General features: G+C 39.5%; 2 protein-coding genes across 3 annotated transcripts in view; one reads left to right on the forward strand and one right to left on the reverse strand.

Annotated features, from left to right (window-relative positions):
- Pdgfd (platelet derived growth factor D) overlaps positions 1-27,368 on the forward strand; it is a 217,867-nt gene that overhangs the window by 84,279 nt on the left and 106,220 nt on the right. The gene's annotated exons all lie outside the window — the stretch shown is intronic.
- On the reverse strand, positions 9,988-11,492 carry Ddi1 (DNA damage inducible 1 homolog 1). The gene has a single exon (XM_021628257.2). The coding sequence runs from the start codon at positions 11,305-11,307 to the stop codon at positions 10,090-10,092; it is 1,218 nt and encodes a 405-aa protein (XP_021483932.1). The 5' UTR covers positions 11,308-11,492; the 3' UTR covers positions 9,988-10,089.

The raw sequence follows: 27,368 nt of genomic DNA on the forward strand, positions 1-27,368 counted from the left end.
TCAGTAAGTTATCCTCAAACTGAGCACAGTCAGCCGAGAGTGGAGACCTTCAGAGTATCTGAGAAAACTAGTGAGGTATAACCAGATCTGCAGAGAATGTTCCCGTAAGAGGAATCCTCACAGGTAGTCCTCAGTGAGATTTTAGATATGCAGCCAAGAAACGGTAGTTGTGCATTCTGGGTTTATTTGCATTTTGACAGACAAGCAACCATGGTGACCTCTCCCTGACTATTGGAGCCACAGCAGATCTTCCTTAGATATGCACCATAATCATTCCGCCAGCATTAAAAGAATGTGCTACAGATGATCTGATCTATCACATTGACCCACTCCACAGTGTTGCCACCAAAGGACACTGATCCTCTGTCTAATCTCAGAACTTGTCTCAGACATCAATTTATCCCTTTTGTTGGTAGCCAAATCTTCAGAATTTTAGAAAACTATCAAAGGCTGCACGGCAGTAGAAGTTTAAACTTGCCAGTATGCTCTGGCAGTCCTACATCATGCCTGAAATATGCCTGAAAATTTCCATGGGAGAAAAAATATTAAGGATATTATCACTGTTCTTTATTGTGGATTTTTTTTAAAGTAACTTAAAGTGAATCAGTGAAACCAGGTAGATGGTAGGGGGAAATATTGGTGATTTTTGTAAAATATAAATTGGATACTCACTAAAATAAAAAATGAAAAAGCAAGCCATGTTTTTATTTCTTGTCCTCATAAAGGCATTTCTACAGCAGGGCCATGGGAGTTGTGGTATGGTGAGACTTTGACAGCACCAGCCATATGGGGACATAAACTCCTATGGCTATGGAATAGCAATGGGACCATTTCCTGTCAATTTCTGTTCTGAAGCCAAAGTGATGACAGTTGGTAGTGTGTGAACAGAGACCATGTCATCTTTGTTTCACCCTAGCTGCCCATCTGTTGCTTGAACTTTATGTGATTATTTCTGATAGGAGCCCATACCACTAACTCCCTCAAATTTTTGTAAAAATGATTTCATGTCATCTAATGTTAAATCCTAGATAGGCTACACCAGAAACAAAGTTATTCAACAGTGACTTTCACAGTAGGTAACAAATACATTTTGGGTAAGTTTATGGTGTTCCGTTGATGCCATCTATTTATTTCTGCACCGCCCTTCAGCGTTGTGAAACTGAGCTTTCTTTCTGTGCTCCTGATTGCAAGGGAAAGTCTGACTCTGCCATTGCACTTTCTCCATATTGCCTAGCACACTGAATGGCATGAGCTGTCCTGCTTTTCCTCTGCTTCCATGGCAACATGCTAGTCTGGTCACTAGTTCCCCTTGCCAACCAGAACCAGCACTCTGCAGACCATAGAACCAGGGCTGCCTGCTTTTTCACTGTCCTCCCAGTCATCCACCCAGTCTGCAGTTCTGCATGCCAACTTTTATCAGGATTATCTCTCTGTTCATACCCCATGTGTCTCTTTATCTCCTGCTATGTTCATTCCTACCTGTTCTTTTCATCTAAACCCTCCAAATCCTCATGGCAACTTAACAATTTATGCAATTGCAGAAATTTCTGCTCTTTTTAAAAAAAGTATTCCCTTCAAAACCCAAATCTGCAGTGTTTGAGACCAATTCACTCTATCTGTATCAGTCTAAGAAAAATGATGTAATTTGATTGATGTTTCTCTAGGTTGATTCAAGCTTGAGAGTCATTTAAATGCTGTATCTGTCTTCAGGGTCTCATGGCCCCATTTTCTCATGTCCCCTTCTATTCATTCTATTTGTTAGTCATATAACTATATCCAGTTTTACATGAATTTGATTGAAACTCTTTCAGAGAACTTCCATTAAATTATTTTTTATTTTAAATAACCATGTTTTCATAAAACTTTTAAATGATTAACTTTCTCCATGCTAGTAATATTTCACAGATTTATTTCAATCATTATTATTTCTTATCCAAAGCGATTAGGATATTTTAATTTTGACCTTAGTGGGCACAGAACCTTGCCCATTCAGACCTCTTACAGAATCTTTCTGTTTGGAGAGGTACAGAATGACCAGAAGCATGAATTTAACATCTACTTTTAGTGCAACTTCCAATTATTCTTCATTGCCTTGGTCAGAGGAGTTAATGAGATTGAAAGAATATCAGCTTTTAAAACAAAACATCAGGAAAACTTAATTTGCCACTATAAACACCTATTTTAGCAACCTTAAAAGTACTTCAAAACTCCACTAGAATAAAAATTCTTGAAGGATGTGCATAATGGATTGCTTGAATTTAATTATCTTTGCAAATATCAGCAACGTTGTTAGCTCAGAACATATTGACTCCAGTTAAGATAATCCTACCTGTGAGAGATTCAGTCACACCGTCGCCTATAGAAACAAGTCAAGTTCTACCAAACTGGTAGATTTTCCAGTGCATCTGGTTAGAGTTCACAGCGCCACATCAGCACGGACAATCAGTCCTGATTGAGGACATTCAGCACCTAAGGCTGTGCCTGTCCTACAGCAGATGATCATGACAGTTCTGTGGGGCAGATTCTGCCATGCTGTGCCAAGTGACTGAATGCGAAATGGGGTTCTGTTTCATTTGATTCCATGTTCATGAACCAGCATTGGACTCTCTCTCTCTATTTTTTAGTATGTCACTTTTCATTTTCTTTTTTTTTCTACTGGTTTTTAATTTTTCTGTATTGTTATTATTTATTTGGGCTATTAGGTTTTGTATACACTGAGGCAGTGTCTTGCATTTTCTTGTCTCTTCTCTGGCATAAAACAAAGAAAAATAATCACAACTACAAATGTGAAACATCGATATTTTTGGACTTAAAAAAGTTATTGTATCCTTAGATATAAGAGGAGCTTGAAGAGAAAAACATGTGAATTGATACAGTTTTAATTATTCTCTCTGTTAAGGAGTTCTTGTTATAAAGATCTGGCACAGCTGAATTTTATGCTGGTGATCAAGTCATAGGGCAAGAAACTGATGGATCATTGATTACATCTGTGGAGTATATTTATGGTAGCTGCTAACCTTTTATTTAAATTCAACAGCAATGTATCTGTTAACAATAGAAAAGCAGATAGCCACATCACCTCCATGGACTACAATATAGAAGAACATCGTCTTGAAAATGTTTATGATGCTATACTTAGGTTTATGGATTAGAAACTATGGGCAGAGGAGATGGCTGAGCGGTTACCAATGACTGCTTCTCATTCAGAGATTCAGACCCCATCATTCACGTCAGGATACTCACAAAGGCCTGTAACTTCAGGTCCAAAGGGTCTGATGGCCCCTTCTGGCTTCTTTGGGTACCCGCACATACACACAAAGTAAAAGTAATGTTAAAAAAAAATACAACTTGAATTACGAGTCTTCTAAAAGCAGAAATCTAGATAGAAAACAGCATGGGAGTGAGGAAGGAAAGGATGATGAAAGAGAGAGGGAAAAGGCATTGGTCAGTGTGAGTACACCACCCACACTAACTGTGAGCAGACCTACCTATGAGTGTCCACCTCAGTAAGAAGAAGGAAAGGAGTGCGCAACAAGATCGTAAGCACCATTCTCATGCCAGACAAATTGTTAGAACTGCAGAAATTCTGACAGGTAGACCCAGGCATTAAAAAAAAAAAAAAGCTGGAGTTCAAGGCGAGTTTGATTTGGACCATACTATAGACACTGAAAGTATTGTTGTGCTAAGATAATTTTTCAGTGAAGAATGTTTGGAATGTTAGCAAGTTCCCACTCACAGTATTTAAACCATGAATCTGTAAAAAAAAAAAAAAAAAATCAACCCAGGTGTCTGAGAGAGCTTGTATTGATTTTGTTTTGTGTGGCTCTCTTTCTTCTTCATCTCTCTACCTGTAACTTTGCTTCCTTTTCTTAGTAGGCCATGCAGTTGTCCCCCTGAGGAGGAGATGCCTCTCGGGCAATGTTTGCTATGCAAGGGTGAGGATCTGAATTCAAACTCCCCGCACCTTAATGAATAAAAACTCTGCTGTGAATATCCTAACCTCTCATGATGTCTTCCTCCAGTCTCCCTGTGTTAGCACGGGCTAGCATATCCCTCACATGCACATACCATACACAACTTTAACCCCAATGAGAGAGAGACCAAGGTAGAGTAACAGAGAAGAAATAAATAGGGATATTGGCACTGATTGATATCGTCAGCAACAGTTTCCCAGTGTAAACCCCAGCTCAAGGGTTCCTTATAGATTATTGCTATCAGCTAGTGATTTTCTTAAAATAAATGTGTTCTCTTAAAAAAAGACAACATTTAGTCCCTGTGGTGATGAGTCCACACATAGAGAGACATCCATTTATCTTTTTCTTTGGGGTCATATCACCCTAGAAACTAGAGACATTTTATGAGAGGATATTTAAAGAGCAAGGCTAATATTGTGTGCTGGTTGCCCTCATCAGTCTTCCAGTTTAATCATATTTTAACCACAGTGGAGTTTACTGTAGTCTCAGTAGTGATTTTTGTTTTTGTAAAAATGACCATTTTAGTGGGCATAAGGGAAAACAAATGCCTTAACGGGCCTTTAAATAGTTTGTTATTTCGAATAGGCTTGAATTATTTCATCCTCTGTTCTGATTGTGACTTCTAACAGGAAGGAACAAGGGGAGTCTGGTTTATTCTGGTTTATTCACAGATAGTAAATTGACAATCATGTGTGTGTGTGTGTGTGTGTGTGTGTGTGTGTTTGTGTGTGTGTACCTAAAGTCTGGGCTTGTACCTTATTCATGTCTCTATTGAAAAATCTTGAATAATGCAATTTCATGAACTTTCACTAAATGATTATTGAGTGCATTTTAATCACACTGACCTTCTGTTTTCTTTGCTGTTGGTAGAATTGTGGCGGTTTCTGACACATCTGGAGTTAGTTCCAGCTCACTAATCATTTACTCAGTAATTCCTGTTTGTTTTGTTTTATTTTGTTTTGTTGTTGGTGGTGGTGGTTTGTTTGTTTGTTTTGGGGACAGGGTCTCTGTATATAGTCCTGGCTGTCTTGATGCTCCATACATAGACACATACATGAATACATGAAACAGTTACAATGTAAACTTGAAAGTGTAACTTGCAGTGAAAATAAAATATTTTAAATGACTGTCTTTGTATATTTGAATGCTCTAAATAATTTTGAGTTTGAAATTTGCTGTTCACAAGGTATGATTTCTGCTAGTTACTCTGATGTTTTAGCCTGAAGATTAATGGTTAGACATTATGCAAAATGCCCCATGTACTGCCCAATCTAAGAAAACAAGCAAAGGATCTTGTGTTTTCCATAAGTGTGTGTATTCATGTGTAATTAATTGGGCTACTTTCATATGTTCTGAAGGGTTACATAAAGATTTTACAGGACCAAGTTTTCAAATACTTTTGGATTTCTAGGCAACATTAGAAAAAAACAATAAAGAAAATTACCAATTATTTAGTTTGCTTTATGGACTTCTCTCTTAGGTCATTCTATCAATTCAACAAAACTGTTTTAATTTACCAATTCACTGAAATTGTATTTTTAAAAGTTAGAACATATCCAAAGAGGCATGAAGATATTTTGAAGCATGCAAACTTGCCCTCTGAGGAGCACGTTAAGAATCTGTTGAAAGCTGGTAAAGAATATTATTTAGAGAAACACTGGTTTCATATATAATAAAGATTGCCTCATGCCAGAAAGCTTAAATCTGTTCTTGACAGAAGAAAGATGGAGATCAATTTATTGAACATTGTACAACAAAAATTTTGGATCATCACAGGAAAGAACTACAGGTGAGAGTTGTCCTAGAATAAATTAACTGCCCCAGAAGGATGCATCTTAAGAAGACAGAGTAGGTGTAATCCACTTGGAGTGTAAGCTGCCATTTACCTTAAAGATTCTGTGAATGTTTAGAATGACTTTTACAGATTAGATAAGTCATTTGATATTGGAATTGATCCCATGTGACATTTTAAATGCAGTATGTTTGTCACAAATGACCTTCTGATTAAGTCTGGAAAAGACATGAGAAGGATATTGCATATTGTTATCACCAATAGAATCCATGCTTTTCATAGGTTTACTGCTTATATTTATAACTTTTATCTTTATTATTTATGTTTTTACATTAAAAAATATCTCCTGGTAGGGATGGTTAATACCACAACTCATATGAGGAATTCAGAGGACAAACTGCAGGCATGAGTTGTCTCTGTCTACCATGTGATTCCCAAGGGCATCATGAAGTTAGACTTGGTGGCAAACACCTTTAACACTGAGCTATCTCACTGGTGTTAAGTTCAAAATCACTTCACGGAGACCACCACTCACATATGCAATTGGCAGGAATGTTTTATTTCAAGAAAAATCTGCATTCAGGGTTCAAGCCAAAGGCTCACAGGCCTTTTTATAGAAAACCGGGGAATTCTAGTAAAAGTTAGGTAATCTAAAACCTCATTGGTGAGTGCCAGAGAAGTCACAAATATAGATTTCTGAATGGCTTGCATCCAGGTGGTCTGTGGGCTGCATTCCTGTGTCATGAATGTTTAACTATAGGAGGAGATAAGGCTGCCCAACACAAATGCCCCATCCTGAGACAAAACATTTTCCAATTTTTGCGGTTATCTCCAGACTGTTCCTTTGGTAGGGGATTTTATGTCTTGTTCCTGGAATTGGTGACCTCTGGCCTAGTTCTTGGAAGTGATAATTTTCTTTTAAAGTCAGGCCTGGTCCTAAAATGGAGATGAAATGAAGTTTATGTCATCTTCTCAGCTGGTTCTGGCTCTCTTCTATTTATAATTGTAATTTCTCTTGTGCGCTTATTAGGAACAAAGATAAAAAAAGACATCTGTCCATGGGTCTGTTTTCAGTTCTTCTGTGTGTGAAACCAGACACAAATGTAGGTAATATTAGAAAGATCGGCATGGAAACTCTGGAGGTATGCTTGTGTCTAGGAGGAGATTATGAGTGTCACCAAGAATCAAGCCAAAGAACAACAGTAAAATGCAATTGTAAGGAGGATTATTTTTTCTTATAACTTTTAGGAACTCTTCAGATCACTTAGCTCTCTTTGGAAAACAAGATCACATTGTGGTACTGGCAGCTATAAAGCAGCCCTACCCTTAAAGCAATTCAAGGATGATGACTGGAGCCTTAAAGTAGATTATCTAAGTGACAATGAGGTATGCTCAAGGCATGTGCTTCTTGACTTATACTGGATTGATATAATATCAATGTTTTTAGTTTAAAAACTATTGTGTATGTATATGTGTGTCTGTGTGAATATGTGTATGTGAGTGGATATTTGCAGACTATAGAAGATGGTTTTGGATCCCCTGGAGCTATATTTACAGTTGGTTTTGAACCACCCTACATAGGTTGTGGGAACTGACATGGGCCATCTGGAAGAGGAAAAGGTGCTCTTACCACAGAGCTGTCTCTACAACCCTCTAATATTAGTCTTAATAATGCATTGTCCATAAATTATTTACACTGCACCCGATGGCCTCTGGAAGCCGAAGTGTTATTCTCAGGTGGGTTAGGCTGGAACCGAAGCAACACTCTTCTATTTCCAAGCATTGGTCACACTGGCAGTAAGCTTTCTCAGATGACTCAAGGGCTGAAAGGCCTAAGCAGATATTTCCAAGGTAGACTAACTGAAATCTTTTTTTTTTTCCTTAAAGGTTTGGCACTTCATTAAGTAAGCTCCAAAATTACGTACAAATCAAAGGAGTAAGAAAAATAGACACTCAGCAAAATGCCTCTCAGTTGCATCAAGCATCACTGGCTAAAGTGTAGCATAGCTGTGACACCACCATGCTTGCTCTCTCCCTACGCCAGGGAGGCCAGGACAGGGACAGCTGTACCCTTCCACATTGGCTTTCCAAACCAAACTCATTCCCATCCCTTTCTTTACCACTTAATAAACAGAGAACACATGGCAATGAATAAACTAATAAATAAGCCAAGAGCTTTATTGGTGCAGCAGACACATTACAATGAAACCAAGAGAGCCTGTCTTCTCTGGGAAGACAGGACTTCTGTACAAACTCTTAGGTTTTTTTCCACTTCAGAATCCAAGCTCTCCTTTTCACCACAGCTCTTGGATCGGCACCTGCCCAGGTAGTCCTTCCCCATTTCAAACAGACAGTGCACCAAGGTACACCTGACATAATCTGGCCAGCCAGCCTGATAGTCAAGTGTCGGTTCTGTGTTACTCTGTAGATAAAGGCAGACACTCCGATCCTGCAAAGAATTTAAGAAACAATAAGACAATTTCTCCCTCTGCCTCAAAAGTAAAACACATTCTAGCAGGTGTGTCCTGAAATCTTGAATGAGATGTCAGAGTCCTAGACAATGGTTTAAGCTCACCTTCCAGGCCTACCACAAAACAAACCGAGAGCTTCCAGAATTAAGATTAAAATGTCTAACTCAGTTTTTGTCTTACAAGTGTATTTTCTTTAAGGACAAGGAGAAGAATATGCTTGGGGATATAAAACCTTTTCATTGATACATGTCAAAATTTAAGTCTGGAGGTAAACACTCTAAGTGTGGCCCTAGGGAAATGTGGGGACAGAGGAATTGTAAGGCAACATAAAACTGGTGAGCATGTTAAAAGCAGGCATTTAGAAGTAGTAGTCAGCTCAAGAAGAGAGTAGACTCTGCAGCATTCGTCATATCATTCCTAGCGAAAACAGACATATCTATGGGAATGAAAATCACTTGTTCTAGGGTATAACTCAGTTGGTAGAATGCTTTCTGGCATGAGCAAAGGCCTACATCTGCTCGCCAGCACAGCCAAAACTTGGCATAACAGCACATTTGTACTACCAGCACTCAGTAGGTGGAAGCAGGAGAATCAGAAATACAAGGTCATCTTTAGCCATATCTCAAGGCTGCAGCCAGGTTGAGGGTCATGAGGCTCTGTCTCAAAAAGGTGTGTGGAGGGTTAACCAGGATGGACTAAAGATATGGCTTACTTAGGAAAATGCCTGTTGCATGAATATTAGGACCTAGGTTTCAACTCTGGCACTCAAGTGAAAACCATAGATTACATAGATTAATTTAATAGATGATTATACTGTAGCAACACTGGGAAGGTTCCAGGTTCTGTTGTTGTGCCCAGATCTTACCATCCCCAAAAACCACCAGGAGACCACCACATATGCAAGAGCAAAGAGCTTTATTCAGGCTTAAGCTCAGTCACCAACGCAGTGGATCAAAAAGGAGAGCTCCAAGCAACTACATGGCAGGGTTTTTATTTGGGGTTTGAGCAAGAACACGGAACTCCCAGCTTAGCTGGGATTGGCTAACTAACATAACTAACATTGAGTGAGCTATCTATAGACCTCAGGAACATCAGGTCAGTGGGCTGCCCAGCACAGACGCTCCACCCTTACATAAGATACCTTCCCATTCTTGCATTATCCTTAGACTATTCCTCCACTAGGGGAATTTTATTTTATTTTATTACTCCTGGAATTGGTATCCTATGGCCTAGTTCCTGAGACTGATGATTTTTGAAGGAAGGGGTCAGGCCTGGTCCTTTCACTGTGAGAGAACTTGTCTCAAAAATTAAAGTGGAAAGTAATTAAAAAAATACATCCAGCCTTCTCAAGGCCCACACCCACCCCCCACACCTCCCCCCATACATGCTCCCCAAAATACACACACATAGGGTTGGTGACGTAATAGAAAACCATTGCTATTGTTAATGTAAAATGGTTTTGTTTACACGTCTGTTTTAGTCTTAAAGAGCGGCTTTTTTTTTTTCCTAGTGACTGGTGCAAAATAAGTAGCCCTTGGCTTGACACACCCCCTGTGATCTGATAGGGGAGACTTATTTTCCTTATGCTAGGTGGTTTGGAGACAACCTGAAGCTCCAGACCTTCCTGTGGATGAGAGTCAGTGCTCTAGGAGTGAAGGAATGGACCCACACACATATTCTGATGAATCATTGATGACTTACATAGTCAACTCCCATCTGTGAACTCAGTCACAAGGCCATGCTTGGTTGCTAAGATGTTTTTATTTGATGACATTGCCAGTGAGTTCATGTCTTATAATTTCCTGGGACCTAAGGCTTGCTCCCTCGTGGCATGGCTTATACATGGCCTGCTTCAATGCTTTTTCCGTCCTGGACCCTTGACTGGGTGTTTGATATTGCCTGCTACTTCCTTGTCTGGAGATTCTTCTTGCACAGTTCCATTCACCAGCCTAGCACACAAAGGCAACTCTCCTTCAGGAAGGAAGGGTGTCTGCGTGCCAGTAGTGCCAATCACCAGTACATTTTTCTTTAGGTCAATGGAACACTGATGCCTCCTGAGCATATCAAGCCCTAGAAGGATATCCATGGGCTGCTCTTCAAGTATAGAGAAAGAGCACTGTAAGAAATCACCTTCAATCTGAATCTGAGCCAAATGAACGCGGCCCATAATCTTCTGTGTGCCTACTCCCTTAGCAACCCCAGACCACCGTTGGTCCATCAGCCTCATGATATTACATCTCACAGCACAAGCTTGGCTCATGATAGTCATCTGAGCACCTGAATCAACAAAAGCCTTTAAAGGATGCCCATTCACTTTGCAGTTAATATAGAGCATAGCCACTTGTCCAAAACTCTCTGGAGCCTCTTCCATAGCTATGTTCATATTTTCTTCAATATTCTGCTGTCGGATTTCTTCCTCTATTTTAGCCTGAGCTTCCTGATCAAATGGGTCAGCAGAATAAAGACGAAACATCTCTTGCTCTCTCAAGGCCCTTTCCCTCTGCTGCTCCATCAGGACCTGAGAAAATGTCTCAAGGTTTCCACTAAGCAGGGCTTCAGCCAAAGCAGGGTTCCGTTCCTTCAGTAGGGACAGGTCATGGGGATTGGAAAGCAGCATGCTGCGAATCAAGGCAGGGCTATTGATATCCTGAGCATAAGCTATATTTTCTCCAGAAGCAAATCCGTGGGTTTGTGTTGATGGTCTACGTTGTTGGGGGTGGTGATGGTGCTGATGCTGAGGCGGGTGTCGGGAACTTGATGTTCCAGGCATGGCCGGCCCGGTGTGGTCTGCTCGAGGATGGCTTGGGGTCCTTCCTTGAGCCTGAGGTCCCATGTTATCCTTCTGAAGCAGTACAACCATATCACCATCTTTGAGGCCATAGGTTCCCAGAGAACAGTGGTCATCTGTGAGGAGCTGCTCCATGTAGATGATCTGGATCTCTTCAGCAGGCACGCCCGCCTCAAGCTCACAGAGGACTCTGAAATTGCAGAGCTCAAAGTCAGGGCTGACCTGGAGGGAAAAGGTTACCTCTGTGAGGTCCCTACGCACACAATACACAGTGATCTGCATGGTATAAGCTTATAAAGGCCTAGCTGGCAGAAAACATCTGATGGTTCCCGGGGTGACTGGTCTTGGTTCCTTCTGGTCTGTGTTTGGCCTGCCTCTCACAGCTTGGTGTGAAACTCATTCAAGTCTCAGAAAGGCAAAGCCAGTGGCCAGAAGAGGGGCTGCCTCCCAGCCCCTGAGCCAGCTAATGGCCCCATGGAGCCTTAAGGCAACAAGCCCATGTGTGTATGTGCTGTTTGGAACTTAGAATTTCTGTTTCCATAGAAATCGTACTCAAAGCCAGTGGGTTCCAAGGCTGGCCCTTCAAAACCTACTTAGTCCTGGCTATGTAGAACACCTCAATGTTCTTATTAATATTAACATGTTAATATTCAATCTGCTCATTGTATATCTGTGAACAGATATATTTTTCCATATCTCTGAAAAGTAGGGGTATGATTTTGATATTTCAAGGGCCTTGCTGCATTCTTAGTAGGACATAGGTGCCTGCCATTCAGATGGGTGGGTAATTTTTTCTGTGTGAGAAGAGGTTAGTCATTTTAGACAAAATGAGAGGCAGAGGAGAAAGGAGTAAGAACAGGAATTTGGGGTAAAAAGAAAATGGAAAGGAATAAAAAAGATTCAAGACATTGTGATTGCTGGTAAGTTAATTTAATGGACATATAGAAGGGCTTTTTGCAGCATATGAAGGATATGAAGTAGCTACTCAGAAAGCTGAGAAGGACTATGAAATGAGGAGAGGTAGGTACTCTTGGTTAGATGGATGCCATTTGATATGGGTTATAATAAAGACAAAGTTTACATGGAAAGCAGTCTCTAAAGTGAGATAGTGGGTAAAAATAGGCCATTGCCTTGAGCATATGAGTAAAGTACATAGCAACCCAGAAGCTAAATATGTCTTTTTCTGACCCTGGAGCACAGTTACCCCACCACCCAAACATGCATCTACCTCAAAGTAGAGAAGCTAAAGACAAGGGCTTTTGGGTAGAACTCTGTCCTCATTTTTCCCTAGGCATCACAAAGTATTCTGTGCTATAAAGGGGGCACAGGTCCCTTGTTTCCTCCCTCACAGCTGTCTAATTATGAATCCAAAAGTAGTCACAGTACTTTACTTGGACCTCATCCGTATTTACGAATTTTAGCTGTGCCCTACCATTCAGAGGCTATTGCATCCGCCTAAAGAATGTTCTTTTATTCCTGTTTCTCTTGTGTTTGCCTCAGATGAAGGACTATGTATCAGTTTTGCTCTAACTTTTAATGTAGGCATACCCTGTTTTCTTATATTACGAATGGTGACTGATTGCACAATGGGAAGCATTAGCTGAGTTCTTGCGGTACAGTCATAAGACTGTGAAATACATGCTGTGTTCTTATAGAAACTCACGACCTAAAAGAGGATACATACATACATACAAATTGCAGAGGATGGATATGGAGAAGGAACCATGGCAGAATTCTAAACAGCCTGAAGGAAATCACTATCAGGAGAACAAACATGGAAAATGGTGAGATCTTTTGGGTAGGAAAATCTTCCTGAAAGAAATAGGCTTAGCAAGATGATGGGTTGACTGTGTGGGTACCAGAGGCTGGAAAAACAAGTCGGGAGAAAATGAAGGTTGTTCTCATTTACAGATCTTTTTAATATGGACAGATATACAAAATTTTAGGAGAAAAACATAACAGAATTTTCCGGTAAAAAAAATATTATTTAGAGCAATTTTTATTACTTACCGAGATTTGAACAAATGTTTGGACCAGCCATTTTTCTGTGATTGCATTTGTATGTGTATGCATGTGTGTTTATATATGCATGAGTGCACAGGAACACACTGGCCACAGCTTGCAGCTGGGACTCTTGCTTGGTGACTCGTCTCATAATACTGACACATGATCTATCACTGGGAGCTAAGCTTGCAGACTCAGCTGGTCTACTTGCCCTTGAATCCCTTGGCTTCACGTCTGGGAGCAGGGATCCCAGGCTGACAACCAAGCCTGCTTGTCCTTTTTTAGGGGGATCAGGATCTGAACTCCTGGCCTCATCCTTGTGTTGCGAATGCTTTACCCACAGAGCCACTTCCCCAGGTCATTTGATTTCTTCACGGTCTATTAAACTCTACTAAATTATGGAAATACTACTAGGATTACTTGCTCTTTTGTTTTTATTTTTTAGTAGCAGCTGAAATTATTTCTGTGGGATAAAGGTTATTTTGTGTTACTGTTTTTGTTTTTTTTGTTTTGTTTTGTTTTGTTTTTCCCTTTCCTTTCCTTTTCTTTTGGTTTTGGTGAAGTTGAAGGTTCACATGAAAAGAAACGAAGGTATCTATGTAAGTGTTAATATTGCCTAGATACCAAAGAGAAATCAGTTTTATGTGAGCTGTTTTCTTACCTTGGTGTAATTATTTAGTTTTTGTGTCATTTTTGCATTGAAGTAGGCTTTACTGTTTTATCTTTGACCCATAAGGAAGCCAAGAGCCTCAAGGTCTGGCCAATTAATTCTTATCACCCCCTAGTCACAGCAAGGCAGGCTTGAAGAAAATTATCTGGTTCTACCACCCACCCTGCTCTTCAACCTTTTTCACAAAACAGCTGGAATCGCCAAACATAAACCCTTTCTCCCCAGGCTGCTTGGTATTCTTGTTTTGTATATTGCTTAATTCACTGAACTAACTCGGCAGTATTGGTATTTTAAGTACCATATGTATGATTTTCTTAACTCAAATTTTAATTAAAAACATCATCTGATTACATGATAATCAGTGCTTATGGAGATTATAAACACTGCCAAACATCAAATGTTCTGTGAACCCCACTGTATGCAGACTGTGGACTGATTGGGTTTGTGAGCTAACTGTGAACTAACCAGGCATGCTCATGAAGGTCACCTGAGGTTATTGCAGCTTTTTCTCTGGGAACAGGTTAAATGTTCCCTGAATTTTATTTCTTTGCAAGTGTAGCGTAAGAACATAATTGAATCTTACTTTGATAAGTGAGACACCTACAGAGTCTTGGGGCTATCACCCAGAAAAATCAATTCTCATTGTATAGCCTAAATACTCAGAAAATGGAAGAGAGAACACCGACTTCATAATACCCAAGGAAAAAATGTTTGGTTGGTTGTTTTGCTTTTCCTAGAATAAACTCATGGTAATAGCATCATTAATTTGCAGTGGTTCTCAGCCTTGCTAATGCTGCGACCATTTAATACACATCCTCATGTTCCAATGACCCAACCATAAAATTATTTTTGTTGCTACTTCATAACTGTAAAATTTGCTACCTTATGAATCATAATGTGAATATCTGATATGCTGGATGTCGCATTTGTGATCCTTGCAAAAGTGTCGTTCAAAGGGATCTGGACTCACCTTTTGAGAACAGATAACTTAATGCAACAATAAAAACATAAACTCAGATAACTGATGGTCCCACAGTCAGCTGATGCTTAAGATGTTGTATGTTGCTTTACAAAGCAAAATAACTGTAGGGTTTATTTTTGTGAAAAAATAGAACCTCTGATTAAATTTTATGTTTCACATATGCCTGTTCCTTAGTTATATTTGCTTACCTTGTTTAGAATCCTTACCTTTAAAAATCTGCCTGAGGCCTCAGAATGTTCATTAGTAGCAAACAGTTGCCTAGCTTTGGGAGTCCCTAGTACTCTAGTTTCTTCCCTAGTACTATAAAAGAAAGTGAAGAACACTTGCTGTGCAGACTTAGGGACCTGAGTTCAGATCCTTGGGGCCAGTGTAAAGCTGGGTCTGGTGGCAGTTGTCTATAATACCAGCCCTCCTGAACCAAACTCTCCCAAATAAGAGGATCACTTCACTTCAGCTTGTGGCTAACTACACTGGCAAATACTCAGAGACAAAGAGCATGAACACCTACCATAAAGAAGGTGGAAGACAAGGACTGACGCTGAAACTTGGTCATGGGAATGCCACATACACATTCACAGCTATGGCATGTGCACATGGATTTCTCTCTCTTTCTCTCTCTCACACACACAAAACACACACACACACACAGAGAGAGAGAAAGAAAGTAACAAAAAGTGCCTTGCATTACTTTAAAGTGCAGTCTAGACTGAATAAGAAGTTAAATCATTACGTGAGAGTTTCAGTGCAACTCAGAAAAGAAGCACTTGTGGATTAAGAACCTATTTTTCCCCTGTTCCTCCATTTGCTTTACAGTAATGCATAGGCTTAGAGAAAGTGTCAGTGAGAGAACAATGAGGTCTGAAGGTAAGATCACCCATTGCATCTTTATTTTTAATAAATATTATTTTAATATATATTATATTTATTATATATTATAATATAAAATATAATATATACTTTATTATATATAATAAAATAATATATTGTTTAATATATTTAATAATATATTTTATAACAATATATAATATATATTATAATATATTATTATCTTTATTTTAATAATATTTATTGTGCTTTTACTTTTGGGAATTTTAGTCATGTTACATTAAAAACATTTTTGAACTATTTACACCATTAAATCTATATCAGATTCCTTGCCTTGCTCAACCTTGAATTCTGCAGAATTCTTGTTCATGAAACGTGTCAGAAAATAGGAATAAATAACAAAATGAACACAGACCTACACAGAGGAGAGCAGTCCACTTGACAAAAATGTTAGTAAAACCTTTCACCTACCCAATGTACATCTCCCACAGAACCGTGCTCAGTTGTGAAGGATTTCTATTTGTTGGCTATTCTAATTATTTATTATTCTGGGATTTGTTTTACGCGCTCCCCACTCAATTCTTCTCAAATAAGTGAAAGGCAATAACATTAATTGAAAGTCTCTCGACTTAGTCCAAAAGTGTGTACACAGAATGAGTGATGGATGTTTCAAATATAAAAGCATTTGTTTTCCACTACTTAGAGATGGTCATAGAAACATGTCATTAATTTCTTGTGGTGACTATTTAATAACCACTTTCCATGACCATGAAGTGACGTGGGGATATGAGGGCAGGCAGAAGAGGGAGTCTGTGTCTTCTTCCAAACAAGTTGCCTATTAACGGAGATAAAAACCATGCCTGCTGAGCTGTGTTATGAAGCAAGACCTAATGACAGCTATGTAAATAAGATGTGGTGGTTACTTAAGAGTGAATGCATTGAGGCAGTGGACTGGGGTGCGGGGCATCGGGAGATTGAGTGGAACAGTGCAGAACCACTGAAGTGAGACTGTAGGAAGGATTCATCCGTATCTTCACTTAAATTGTACCCACTTGGGTTCTGACCACTGGCCTAGATGTAGCACAGGATTTTCTTGACCTTTGTTTTGCTTCATGTAAATTGTTCTGCCTATGTTTTTCCTGTCCTTGACTCTGTAACCACATCGATGCGTTAGGACAGGGGAATTGGCATATAGGAAGGATAGTCTCACTTTCTCAAAAACAGCCCATCACTCCCATACTGGTGTTCACCACAGACAGAGATCTGAGCACAAGGAAAGCCTCTGCTTCCATGTCATTGTTAGGGTTGTCGCTTCATGAACGAACACCCTGAATCAAATCCTGAATGGTTCATTGTCTCAGTTTATCCAAAGAGCATCATTCCCTCAGACTCTGTACTCTTTCAGGCTTTGTACTGCCCAGCCATCTTTGTTTCTGGCCTTCTCTAGCAAGTAGGGGTATTTTATTAGAAAATAGTTTGAAGCTTCATTGGGGATTTTTCTTCCAAGGTCTTTGTGGATACTATACATGTGAATATATATAATTGATGAATTAAATTTTGAAGAGGATTATAACTGTGTGACATACTAAATGATGTGTGTGTGTGGTGGGGGGGGTGTTCAAAAGTAGCCAGTTTGGGTGTTACACCCAGGCCTTCACCTCGGAAACCTAACAGAGTAATAGGATGCAGTCTGCCTAATCAACAACTGGTCAGAACACATCAAAAGTTACTCTGTGGCAAGCCTTTTCATTTGTGGTGACACGCCAAGCCTTTGTAGAACAGTTAGGTATATTAAAATATGTATAATGTATACTGTCATCCCAGATACAGACATTTGGGCATTTTACAAATTTCATGCATTAAAAGGGGTGTTTCTGGAACTGTCTCACAGCAGAAAGAATTCAGAGTGTTTTTATGTGTCCTTCCCATTCTCAATAGCACCTGAGTTAACAAACTGCTGTGATGATTAGCGTGGCTGAAACCCACCTGTCTGGAGAATTTCCTTGTACTCCAACCACGAAAATGAAAAACAAAGCCTGATAAATAAAAGCTTCATTTTTTTTTAAGATGGCAGAGAAAAGATAAATCAGGTCACCTCTTTTCTCCTTTCCCCAGGAAATTGAATTTAGCTGCCTGGACATGACAGTCTTTTCAGAGAACTGGCATGACAACAGGCCTATGGAATTTCTGATTGTTAGAGTGGTGGGAGAGCATTCATGCCTCAGGGAGCTGTGTCTGTTCTGAGGGATGGGGCATTGAGCTTCTTCCACCACCTTTTACATTGTTATTTTCATTCTACCCAAAAATATTCTGTTTGGCTTCCCCACTAACATGTACTTAACTACTGATGCGTTCTTGTGTACTGAGTATCAGGAAGATACCCCATGCTTTTGCTCACAGTATCTCTTTGGAGCACTGGAAGTAAGCAGAGTGTTTACCCTGGCTTTCAAACCAGGATTCAGTTTATGATACTAAAAAGAAAGGAGATAAGGACACTGGTTGTTGTTGTTTTTTCTTTTTCTTTCTTTCTTTCTTTCTTTTTTTTTCCCAGATAGAAACTAAATGAAATGAAACAAAATGTTTTAGGCAAGTCTAACAAAACTGTTACTGAGTCCTTTCTTTTTCTGAATTTAAAAAAAGAAAAGCTCAAAACCCTTGTAACTTAAAGACCCAGCTTTATTTTGAGTACTAACTTCAGTATTTATCTAGAATGTAGAGCTGCAGTGGGTCTGTGGCTAAAAGATTCTGAACACAATTTTCTGAGGATAGCCACTAATTACTACTTACGAACTCTGTGAAAAATACTGACATTACAATGACATCGAAAAGTGAAGCCCTATTACAGTTCAGACATCTGATATGAAAATTAGGCCTGAGGCCTGTCTACAGAGAATGTTGAAAGCAACTCCATCAGCACTTGTATTTGCAGCCAGCCAGCCAAAGAAATAGATAATGATAAAATCAAAGAAGAATCACAACTGAATTTCTAGCAATGGAAATGGAACAAATATCTTCATAGTTAATGTCCAACCTCTGCCTTCCTCGTTAGGATTACAGGGAAGATCAGTTTTTTAAGGGAGGAGTACTTTTACCTAAAATAAATGGGAATACACTAAATAAAAGATAGAATTAGAAGTTAAGTGTTTTGTACTTTCAATGTTACAGGCTCACAGCTTACCACAGAATCATTATTACCTTTGAAAATATTGACTTGATCTAGTTGTTGTATCCAAAAGCAGTCTATAAAATGCAAACATTAACAAATACCTCATAGAAAAAGAAAGACATGTTCTACTGTCCCATGAGATAATGCTCTGTCCCAGCTGCTGCTGTGAAGAGCAATGCTTTCTATCCAGGCACGAACCCTGGAGTCAGAGCAGAGATACAAATGATGTGGAAAGCCTTTGACACAGAGTTCTCTGGTTCTTTCCTAATTTCCTACATGTCCATGGACACAGGAGTCACTTCTCTGGGCCTTGCCATCTTGTTCTGTAAAACAGTAATGATGGCAGTGATCTCTTCTCCAGACAGTTGGGTAAAGACAGCAATCAGAAGATACAACAGCCATTGCTCCAGAGTTGGGTACAGAAACTGACATGGCAGGAATGGGGCTGAGAGAGGACTCAGTCTTGTCTACCTTCACTGCCCAGTGCTGTGGGAGCCTCCAGACAGATTCCCTGGGCAGGTCAGGGATTGTGGCCAAGTCTCCCAGAAAAGAGGAAAATGGGGAAAAGAAAGACTTCACTTCTGCTCCCAGGGGTTGGATGCTGACCTGTTCATGAGAAAGACATTACCAGGTAGTGGAAATTGTGTTTCATTGTGATGCTTATGTTTCTGGAGCAGGCACAGCTGCCCCAGTGCAGCTCCCAAAAGCCACATGTACAAATTGGCAAAGAAGACATTTCTTGAACCTCTCTGTCTTGTTTCCTTTGTCCTTGGGAGCTTCTCCAGGGAAGCTTTTAGGCATTATTCTGATTTTGGTCCTCCCAAAAGATGGTGCGGACCGCATTCTGGCTTGCTTACTGCTTTTGAGAGGACATGTGCTGTGAGTGAACTTGGCAGGCTGAGTCACATGTTTTATCCATCGCATTGATGTTTCCTAAACTACTTTCTTCTAGAGCCTCAGGCAACTCATGCAGAAAAGCAATAGATTTGGACCTCACATCATCAATCAAAATACCCGTGCTTAGATGAGGGTTTCATGAAAGTGTCTAGCTGTGTTTCTTGGATTGATACTCTACATTCCATGGCAGTGCTCCCCACTTTCCGCTCTGTTGCCTCAGAGTCAAAAGTGCCCCAGCACCTGATCTGAGAATTTTGCATATTTATTTAGTAATTAGCGTGCACAATCAAAGGCATCAGGCAGTCTCTTTTAATCTTTGCTAGCCCGCTAAGTCCAATTAGAGCTGCCCATATGTGTACAGGCATCCACTAGAGCATGGGAGTCACCACACATTCAAAAACAAATGATTTTTCCTCCTCCAGCAGCTAGCTACTTGCCAATGGCTCCACATAAGGGAAGGAGCCCGGAGAGTATTCCCCAAGTGTATAACTTTCTCTGTATTTCAAAGAATGAATGTTTCCATCTCGTTGATGGCCAAGGAAACAACAAGGTGTTGACTCAGAGGCTTATGTCACAGTTTCAATCACTCACGACACCGTATTGACAGTGTAACTGGATAAGGACACCTTTGGAATTCTACATCAAGCATCTTAAAATCAGGTCTGTGGAGACTTGAACCGATTTGACACTTATGTGTGCAAATAGGTAATTTGTATGCACTTTTTTGACAGGGGTATAAGTATCTGCCTCATTGTTTTGACAATATTAACAAATATTAGAGAGGCGCTGACTTCAGCAGCAGTTATTTGCATGTAATTTGAATGTCAGCCCACTGTGGTTCTTCACAGAAAATTTGTATTCTCTGACCATTTGTGCTACATTTACAATGTCAACAAAACTATGATAACTGGTGGAACGTTTCCATTTTCTTTGTATCATATAATGTTGGAATATATTTTTTGAAGCGTATGTGCAAGGATATTAATTTCCTATTTAATCCTCCTCTAGTGAAAGAGATGAAACCTTCATCTTCACACTAGACATCAAACTGCACATTTTAAGAGATCTTCGTGTTGTGGGTTGCAGAAGAAAGCCCTGTCCCTGATCAGGTGATCTCTTACCATCACATGGCACACATGTTATACATGTGATACACATGGTAAAGTTTATAGGATCTTGTCAAAAGCAAGGATGCTTTGAAGAAATGTTTATGATCAACATTAGTCATTTTGTTCTGAGTTTTATACCCATTTCCTTAACTGTGTTGGGTTCATATATTAAAATATGGTGAACATTAGAGATAATTTGATTTGTACATACAGGGAAATTGCTAATTGCTCCTAAGTAAAGCCCAGCGATACATATAAGATGTAATAGTGTGTCTGCCAGCCTATAAAACTCCATGTGGAAGTTTTATTCTTAGAAGCACTGAGCCCTGTGTCTCCATACCATGTTTACTTAAACTTTATGGCGCTATAATATGTTCCATGAAAGAGATTGTTTTATTTCTCAACACAACATTGTCTCTGCGTGACATTAGGTCTGAACAGTCAGGGAAATGTTTCAGTTTATCACAACGGATCAATATTATGCTTTCATATACTAGATTAAGGCCTCTTGCAAGATCACAAATGCTTTTTTTTTCCCCTGGTGCTCAAATCAACACATTTTCAATGCCTCCCAACAGGAGTATTTGAAGATGGCTCTGTGAATCTGTCTTTGGTAAATAAATGAACAGGAAAAATCCTTAACTGAAAAAAAAAACAAAAAACAAAACAAACAAAAAAACAAAACAAAACAAAAAACTGCTGAATCTCTGAGATCAAGGGAAACAAAAAGCATGCTGCTCAGAGTGTGGAAAGAGGCAAGGTCCGCTAATGGGATGGCAGAGATCTTGCTTATCTTGCAGGTCTTACTTACAAGAACTCTGGGTATACCTTTTACGAAGACAGTTGAGGCCATATCTGCATGAGAATTTTAAGCATAAACAAAGCTTTAAAAAGTAGGGCATTCCACTCTGGGGAGTCTACATATACCCAAAATGACAGTAGCCATTTCATTATGTTAGTTGGTACAGAAGTTGGCTGTGGTTCCTAATTCAAAGGTTTATGTATATAACTTCTGTTTTTTTGGGCAAACTTTCCATATTTTTTACATCTTGTCAACTATAAAATACACTAACAGGCCTTCAAGGAAATAAATGGCAAATCTTTACACTTTATATCATCATTGCCCACATGGAATCTAGGAAATTTTAATAGCAATGAAAAGTAGACTACACATTCCAGTGTTTGTTTGTATATATTCCTAAATGTAAATACTTGTTAGGTTCATACCTATGTGCTAAATTTTGACTCAACATAAGTAGTCATAGGAACTAAGATAGAAATATCATGTCACTTGTTTTTTGTAGGGTTTAAAGTCAGCTTGTTTCTTTCTTACTATGTAACTGGGATCACATGTTTTGGAAACAAACATTAGAAAATTGGAGGGGTAAAATCTATTCCTTGTGAATGACACAAAAAATATAGGCTATGGTAATGTGACACTTCTAAGCAGTAATCATGAAAGCATTATTCTAGAAGCAGTTCTGTTTGCCCAGACTACTCAGCCTGCATAAATTAATGCAGTAGTCTTCCAAAGGGAGTTCTGTCAACTACTAATCTTAAGCAACGTCCTGAGGGAGCTCATTAAGCTAGAATTTTAAAGCACATAAAAAGTAGGTGATCAACTGAATCCACACTGCAGAATAGAAATTCACACTTGATTTTGTGTAATGATTTTAATGAAGCAAGATGAATGTATTCAGCATATTTTAGTCTACTTATGTTTTGTATTATCTCAAAAGTCCTACTGTGTAGTAAATAAAGTCTTCTGTTATATCAAACTTTGAAATCATACTTTATTAATAAGACATGCCTTTGTGTGTTGCATCCTGCTTTTGTTGTTTGCTAAACTAACCAAGAGAGAAGTCAGAAAGAATGGTGATTTTCATGTATCAGAGTGCTGAAGAGGAATTTTAGCACTTATGAAATTAGGAGGTTTTAACACCTCCCTGAATATGCCACTCATAGATCTCATAGTCATCAGTACTTCTAATATTCCTGTTGCCAAGGTTTGTCTATTTTCCTCCAATAATATCCATATCAATAACCATGTCTGTTTTAAATTTTGAAATATACTATTCTGTGTACTTTAGTTAGATGTTAGCATATTGAGCTGTATAACAGCCATCTCAAAACTCAGTGGCTTAAACTAGCAGTCATGTATTTTCTTTAATATCTGGAGTTAGTAGGGTTTGACCAACCTAGAACAGCTTGGAGGATCTGGCTCCTAGCTTCAAGCTGGCTCTAGATCTTTTCTTTATATCTCTGCCCCTTAGCCAAGCAGCATGTCAATAGAATGTCCTGTCCCTGGAACTCAGGAAAGCTCAAGAGATAAACATGAAAGCACTGGAGGCCCCTAAAAAGCTTAGCTCAGAATTGATACTTCCTTCTGCATTTTTCTTACTACAATCAAGACCCATTCTCAACACCAGCATCAGCAGGGCAGGAAACTGAAATTATCCTACATGGGACATCACAAAGACCAAAAAGAATTCATAAAATACAGAGAGATGATGTAACAACAATATAATCTACCATTGGATGTTCTAAGGAACTGACCCCTATGCTCTTAGTGTACCAAAATAATGCTGTTGAAGATATTTTAGTAACCTATCCTTGCTAGTGAGTCAGGCTGTGCAGATTCACTTCATTGCTCACATTCCTGGAGCAACCACAGCCCAGATGTGATACATGCGTGGGTGCCATGTCCAACCCTTTATTTTTAGTCTACTAAAAATTCTTGTTTTGCTAAGTTTGCTAAGTTGTCCACTAAGGAAAAGGTTCATCTTAATTTTGACCTGGCTCAAGGTTCTTAATACAACATAGATAAGCCCTTTAACTCTAGAATGTATGGGAAAACAAGGCCCAGTAACCAGAATTTCAATGTGTTATCCATGATTGATAAATCATGTAAGTACCCAGAATGAACCTACATATTTACATATAATGTAATTGACAACTCTTTATTGACATTCCTGTGGTTTTTAAAGCATTTTATTAGTCATAGAAGTTCATGGTGGTGGGACAGATATGATATATGGGAAAAATACAGTGTAAAACATAACTATTTCCTCAGCCTAATATTCTTAAGATAGAAATATTTTTGTAAGTCTAAATTGAAAAATGCACACACCCTACTGACTGTTTCTGCACATCCTAGAAATATTTGTTTTTTTAAGTGGATAAGTATCTGTTCAAAATGCAACAATGTGGCCAGGTGTAGTGGCCCACTCCTTTAAACCCAGCACTCTTAGAGGCAGAGGCAAGCAGATCACTGTGAGTTCGACTTCTAGTTTATGAAGCCTGAGTCCAAGATAGTCAAAGCCACACAGAGAAACCCTGTCTGAAAAAAGCCAGCCAAACAAACAAACAAACAAACAAAATGAAAAACCGCAAAACTAAAACCAAACGTATCAGTATGAGAGAATTGTGATTAGTACTTGTGATTTTTCACTATGCGTTTTCTCGTTCTTGTTAAACTAGAAATTTTAAAATAGGTAAAAATTTCACATTCTTATTTTGGTGTGTCTCTGTGTGTGCGTCTGCATGTATGTATGTGTGCGTCTATGTGTGTGTCTGTGTGTGTGCACACACGCACACACGTGCATGTGGAAGTACACAAACTTTTTGGTTTTTTTTTTTTTTACACTTTCTTCATTTTGTATCCCCCCATAAGCCCCTCCCTCCTCCCCTCCCAATCCCACCCTCCCTCCCCTTTCTGCATGCATGCCACTCCCCAAGTCCACTGATATGGGAGGTTCTCCTCTCCTTTGTAATCTTAGTCTATCAGTTCACATCAAAAGTGGCTGCATTGTCCTCTACTGTGGCCTGGTAAGGCTGCTCCCCCTTCAGGGGGAGGTGATCAAAGAGCAGGCCAATCAGATTATGTCAGAGGCAGTCCCTCTTCCCATTACTATGTAACCCACTTGGATACTGAACTACCATGGGCTACATCTGTGCAGGGGTTCTAGGTTATCTCCATGAATAGTCCTTGGTTGGAGGATAAGTCTCTGGGAAGTTCCCTGTGTTCAAATTTTCTTGTTCTGTTGCTCTCCTTGTAGAGACCCTGTCCTCTCCAGCTCTTACTATTTCCCACTTCTTACATAAAATTCCATTCACTCTGCCCAACAGTTGACAATTTATTCACAAGCTCCCTCTTTCATATCTTCCCAGCCCCAACAGTCCTCCCTCTTCTCCCTTATCTTCCTCCCATAGTCCACTAAAAGGGGAGAGTCATCCTCCTCCACTGTCTGACCCGAGCCTATCAAGTCTCATCAGGACTGCCTGTATCCTCTTCCTCTGTGGGCTTGCAAGTGATCACCAGGGGGAAGTGATCACGTTAATGTGAGAGACAGTTCCTGCTCCCCTTACTAGGGTACCCACAGGTACTGAGCTGCCTATGGACTACATAATCTGGCACTTTCTCAGAAAATTGGTAATAGTGCTACCTCAAGACCCAGCTATACCACTCCTGGACATATACCCAAAAGATGTTCCACCTTACAACAAGGACATTTGCTCAACTATGTTCATAACAGTTTTATTCTTAATAGCCAGAACCTGGAAACAACCAGGATGTCCCTCAACTGAAGATTAGATGCAGAAATTATGGTACATTTACACAATGGAATACTAGTCAGCTATTAAAAACAAGGACATCATGAAATTTGCAGGCAAATGGTGGAAATTAGAAAAGATCTTCTTAAATGAGATAACCCAGAACCAGAAAGACACTTCTATGGAGATGAAAGTTAGAGGAAAACTTAGAGGAGTCTGTTCTCTTTCCAACACGGGGTCCTGGGGATTGAACTCAGAACATCATGCCTTATGGCAGATACCTTTAGCCACTGGGCCATTTGGCAACCTAAACAGCTAGAAAAAAGCTTTTGAACTAGCTCTCAGGCCTAATATGTCTAAAAACAGGATTAAAGAAGGAGAAGTCCAAAACACTAAAGTGTATATCTATAGCTTTGCATCTTATTGCATCTGCTCTTCTGCTTGCTGAAGCTAAATTGTTCTGAAAAACAGCCCCCACACCTAACTCCCAGGATTCAGCTGCCATTCATACTTTTGTGTTATTCTTCTCTGTGTTTAGCTTAATGGCATTTCTATGCTGCTTTGCATTTGGTGAAAACCCTGCTCACATTTTCAGGGTGTTTACAGCAGACCTGTAAAGAAATTTATGTGGTCACTGTTTTGCAAATGAAGAAAGTGACGCTTATGTTACAGGATGATGTTTTTCGCCAACAACAAGTGCAGTTGAAGAAACTTTATTCAAACACACAGAGACAATGTGCACCACTGTTTGCTCTTCTCTGATAGTGCTGGCCAATGTAACATGAGCCCAGACATTTATCTCCTCTCCATTCTCAGAGCAAACATTAATTATGTGTATACAATGTTTTTTTACTGTACTACCCAAGAGGGAGTCTCATAATTTTGCCATTTTTATTCAGGATTCAATATGTTTGATTTTTCCAGCTTTATATTTTGTGAAGATTTCTGTCTTTCATATCTTTCACCATAACTTGCACCATCAAACTTTTCCCAACATTCAAGTAAACCAGTAATTCAGTGAAATTTATAGTGTCATAGAATTTGATAACTATAAGAAAAAATTGTAATGTATTGAATTATTTAATTGCCAGGTGATGCTGAACTCATCTATGCCAGGCACAGTGTTACTCATGTGAGGCTCAAGGTTAAATTCATTTAACCAACTCTATACCAGATGTTGGATGTAGAATGTTAAATCAAGCGAACATAATTTGACTTTGTGTAGCTTCTGGAAGAACCAGCTAAAGAACAGTGGAATCCGCATATAAAATGCAAAGTATAATGTGTATTTAAGGAACAGAAAATTTTACAATGACCATAAAAGATCATGTCCACAAAGGAGGACGGTTTGTTTGTGGGGAGCTGGAGGAAGGAACAAGGAAGGGCTTAGCCACTGTGCAGAGCTTTGTGGCAAAAAGGCAGGGAAAAGGAGAGTCATGCCTACTCATTCGAAAAGATAATCCCACCTAGCAGAGGAAAAACACTAATCAACAATGCTAATATTACACAATGTGTGGAATGAGGAGGAGTATCAGAACAATATGAGAAGGAGGGACAGGGTGAAGATGCATAAAATGAGAAGAGTTATCAAAGCAGACTGCATCTGAGGCATGGAAGGGAAATAAAGAAGAACATACGCCCTACTTTCTCTCCTGTCACTGCGATAAAATACCCTGACAAAAAGCAATGTAAGGCCAGAAAGGGTTTGGTCTACAATCCTGGCTTCCCAGAAGAAAACACTGGAACTAAAGTCGCAAGTCTCAGCACATCCACAGTCAAGAGTGGAGATGAATGTACCCATGATACCTGCTTGCTTGCTCAGCTAGGTCTCCTCAGACATTCAAGGTCTAGCCTAGAGAACAGTGCAGCCCACAGAAGACTAGGTCAATTAACAGTTGAGACAACCCTCCATAGTCATGCCCAAAGGCCAAATTGATTAATATAAGTCTTGAATGAGGATTCTTCCTAGGTGATTCTAGTTCTGGGATGCTGACATTTAAGAGCTAACCATCCCACCATACCATAACAGATAGAGTGAGTGGAGGCTGGGGACACCTATGTGACTGGTGTGAACACAGCTGGCTGGAACTCATCCAAAGGAGTAGGAGTTGCAGGACACCTGGAATATTACTCACA

Source organism: Meriones unguiculatus, chromosome 1 (genome assembly GCF_030254825.1).
Source record: "Meriones unguiculatus strain TT.TT164.6M chromosome 1, Bangor_MerUng_6.1, whole genome shotgun sequence".
NCBI classification, from domain to species: domain Eukaryota; kingdom Metazoa; phylum Chordata; class Mammalia; order Rodentia; family Muridae; genus Meriones; species Meriones unguiculatus.

Excerpts from the sequence above, each read along its gene's own strand:
- Ddi1 (XM_021628257.2), bottom strand. The coding sequence starts at position 11,307 with ATGCAGATCACTGTGTATTGTGTGCGTAGGGACCTCACAGAGGTAACC.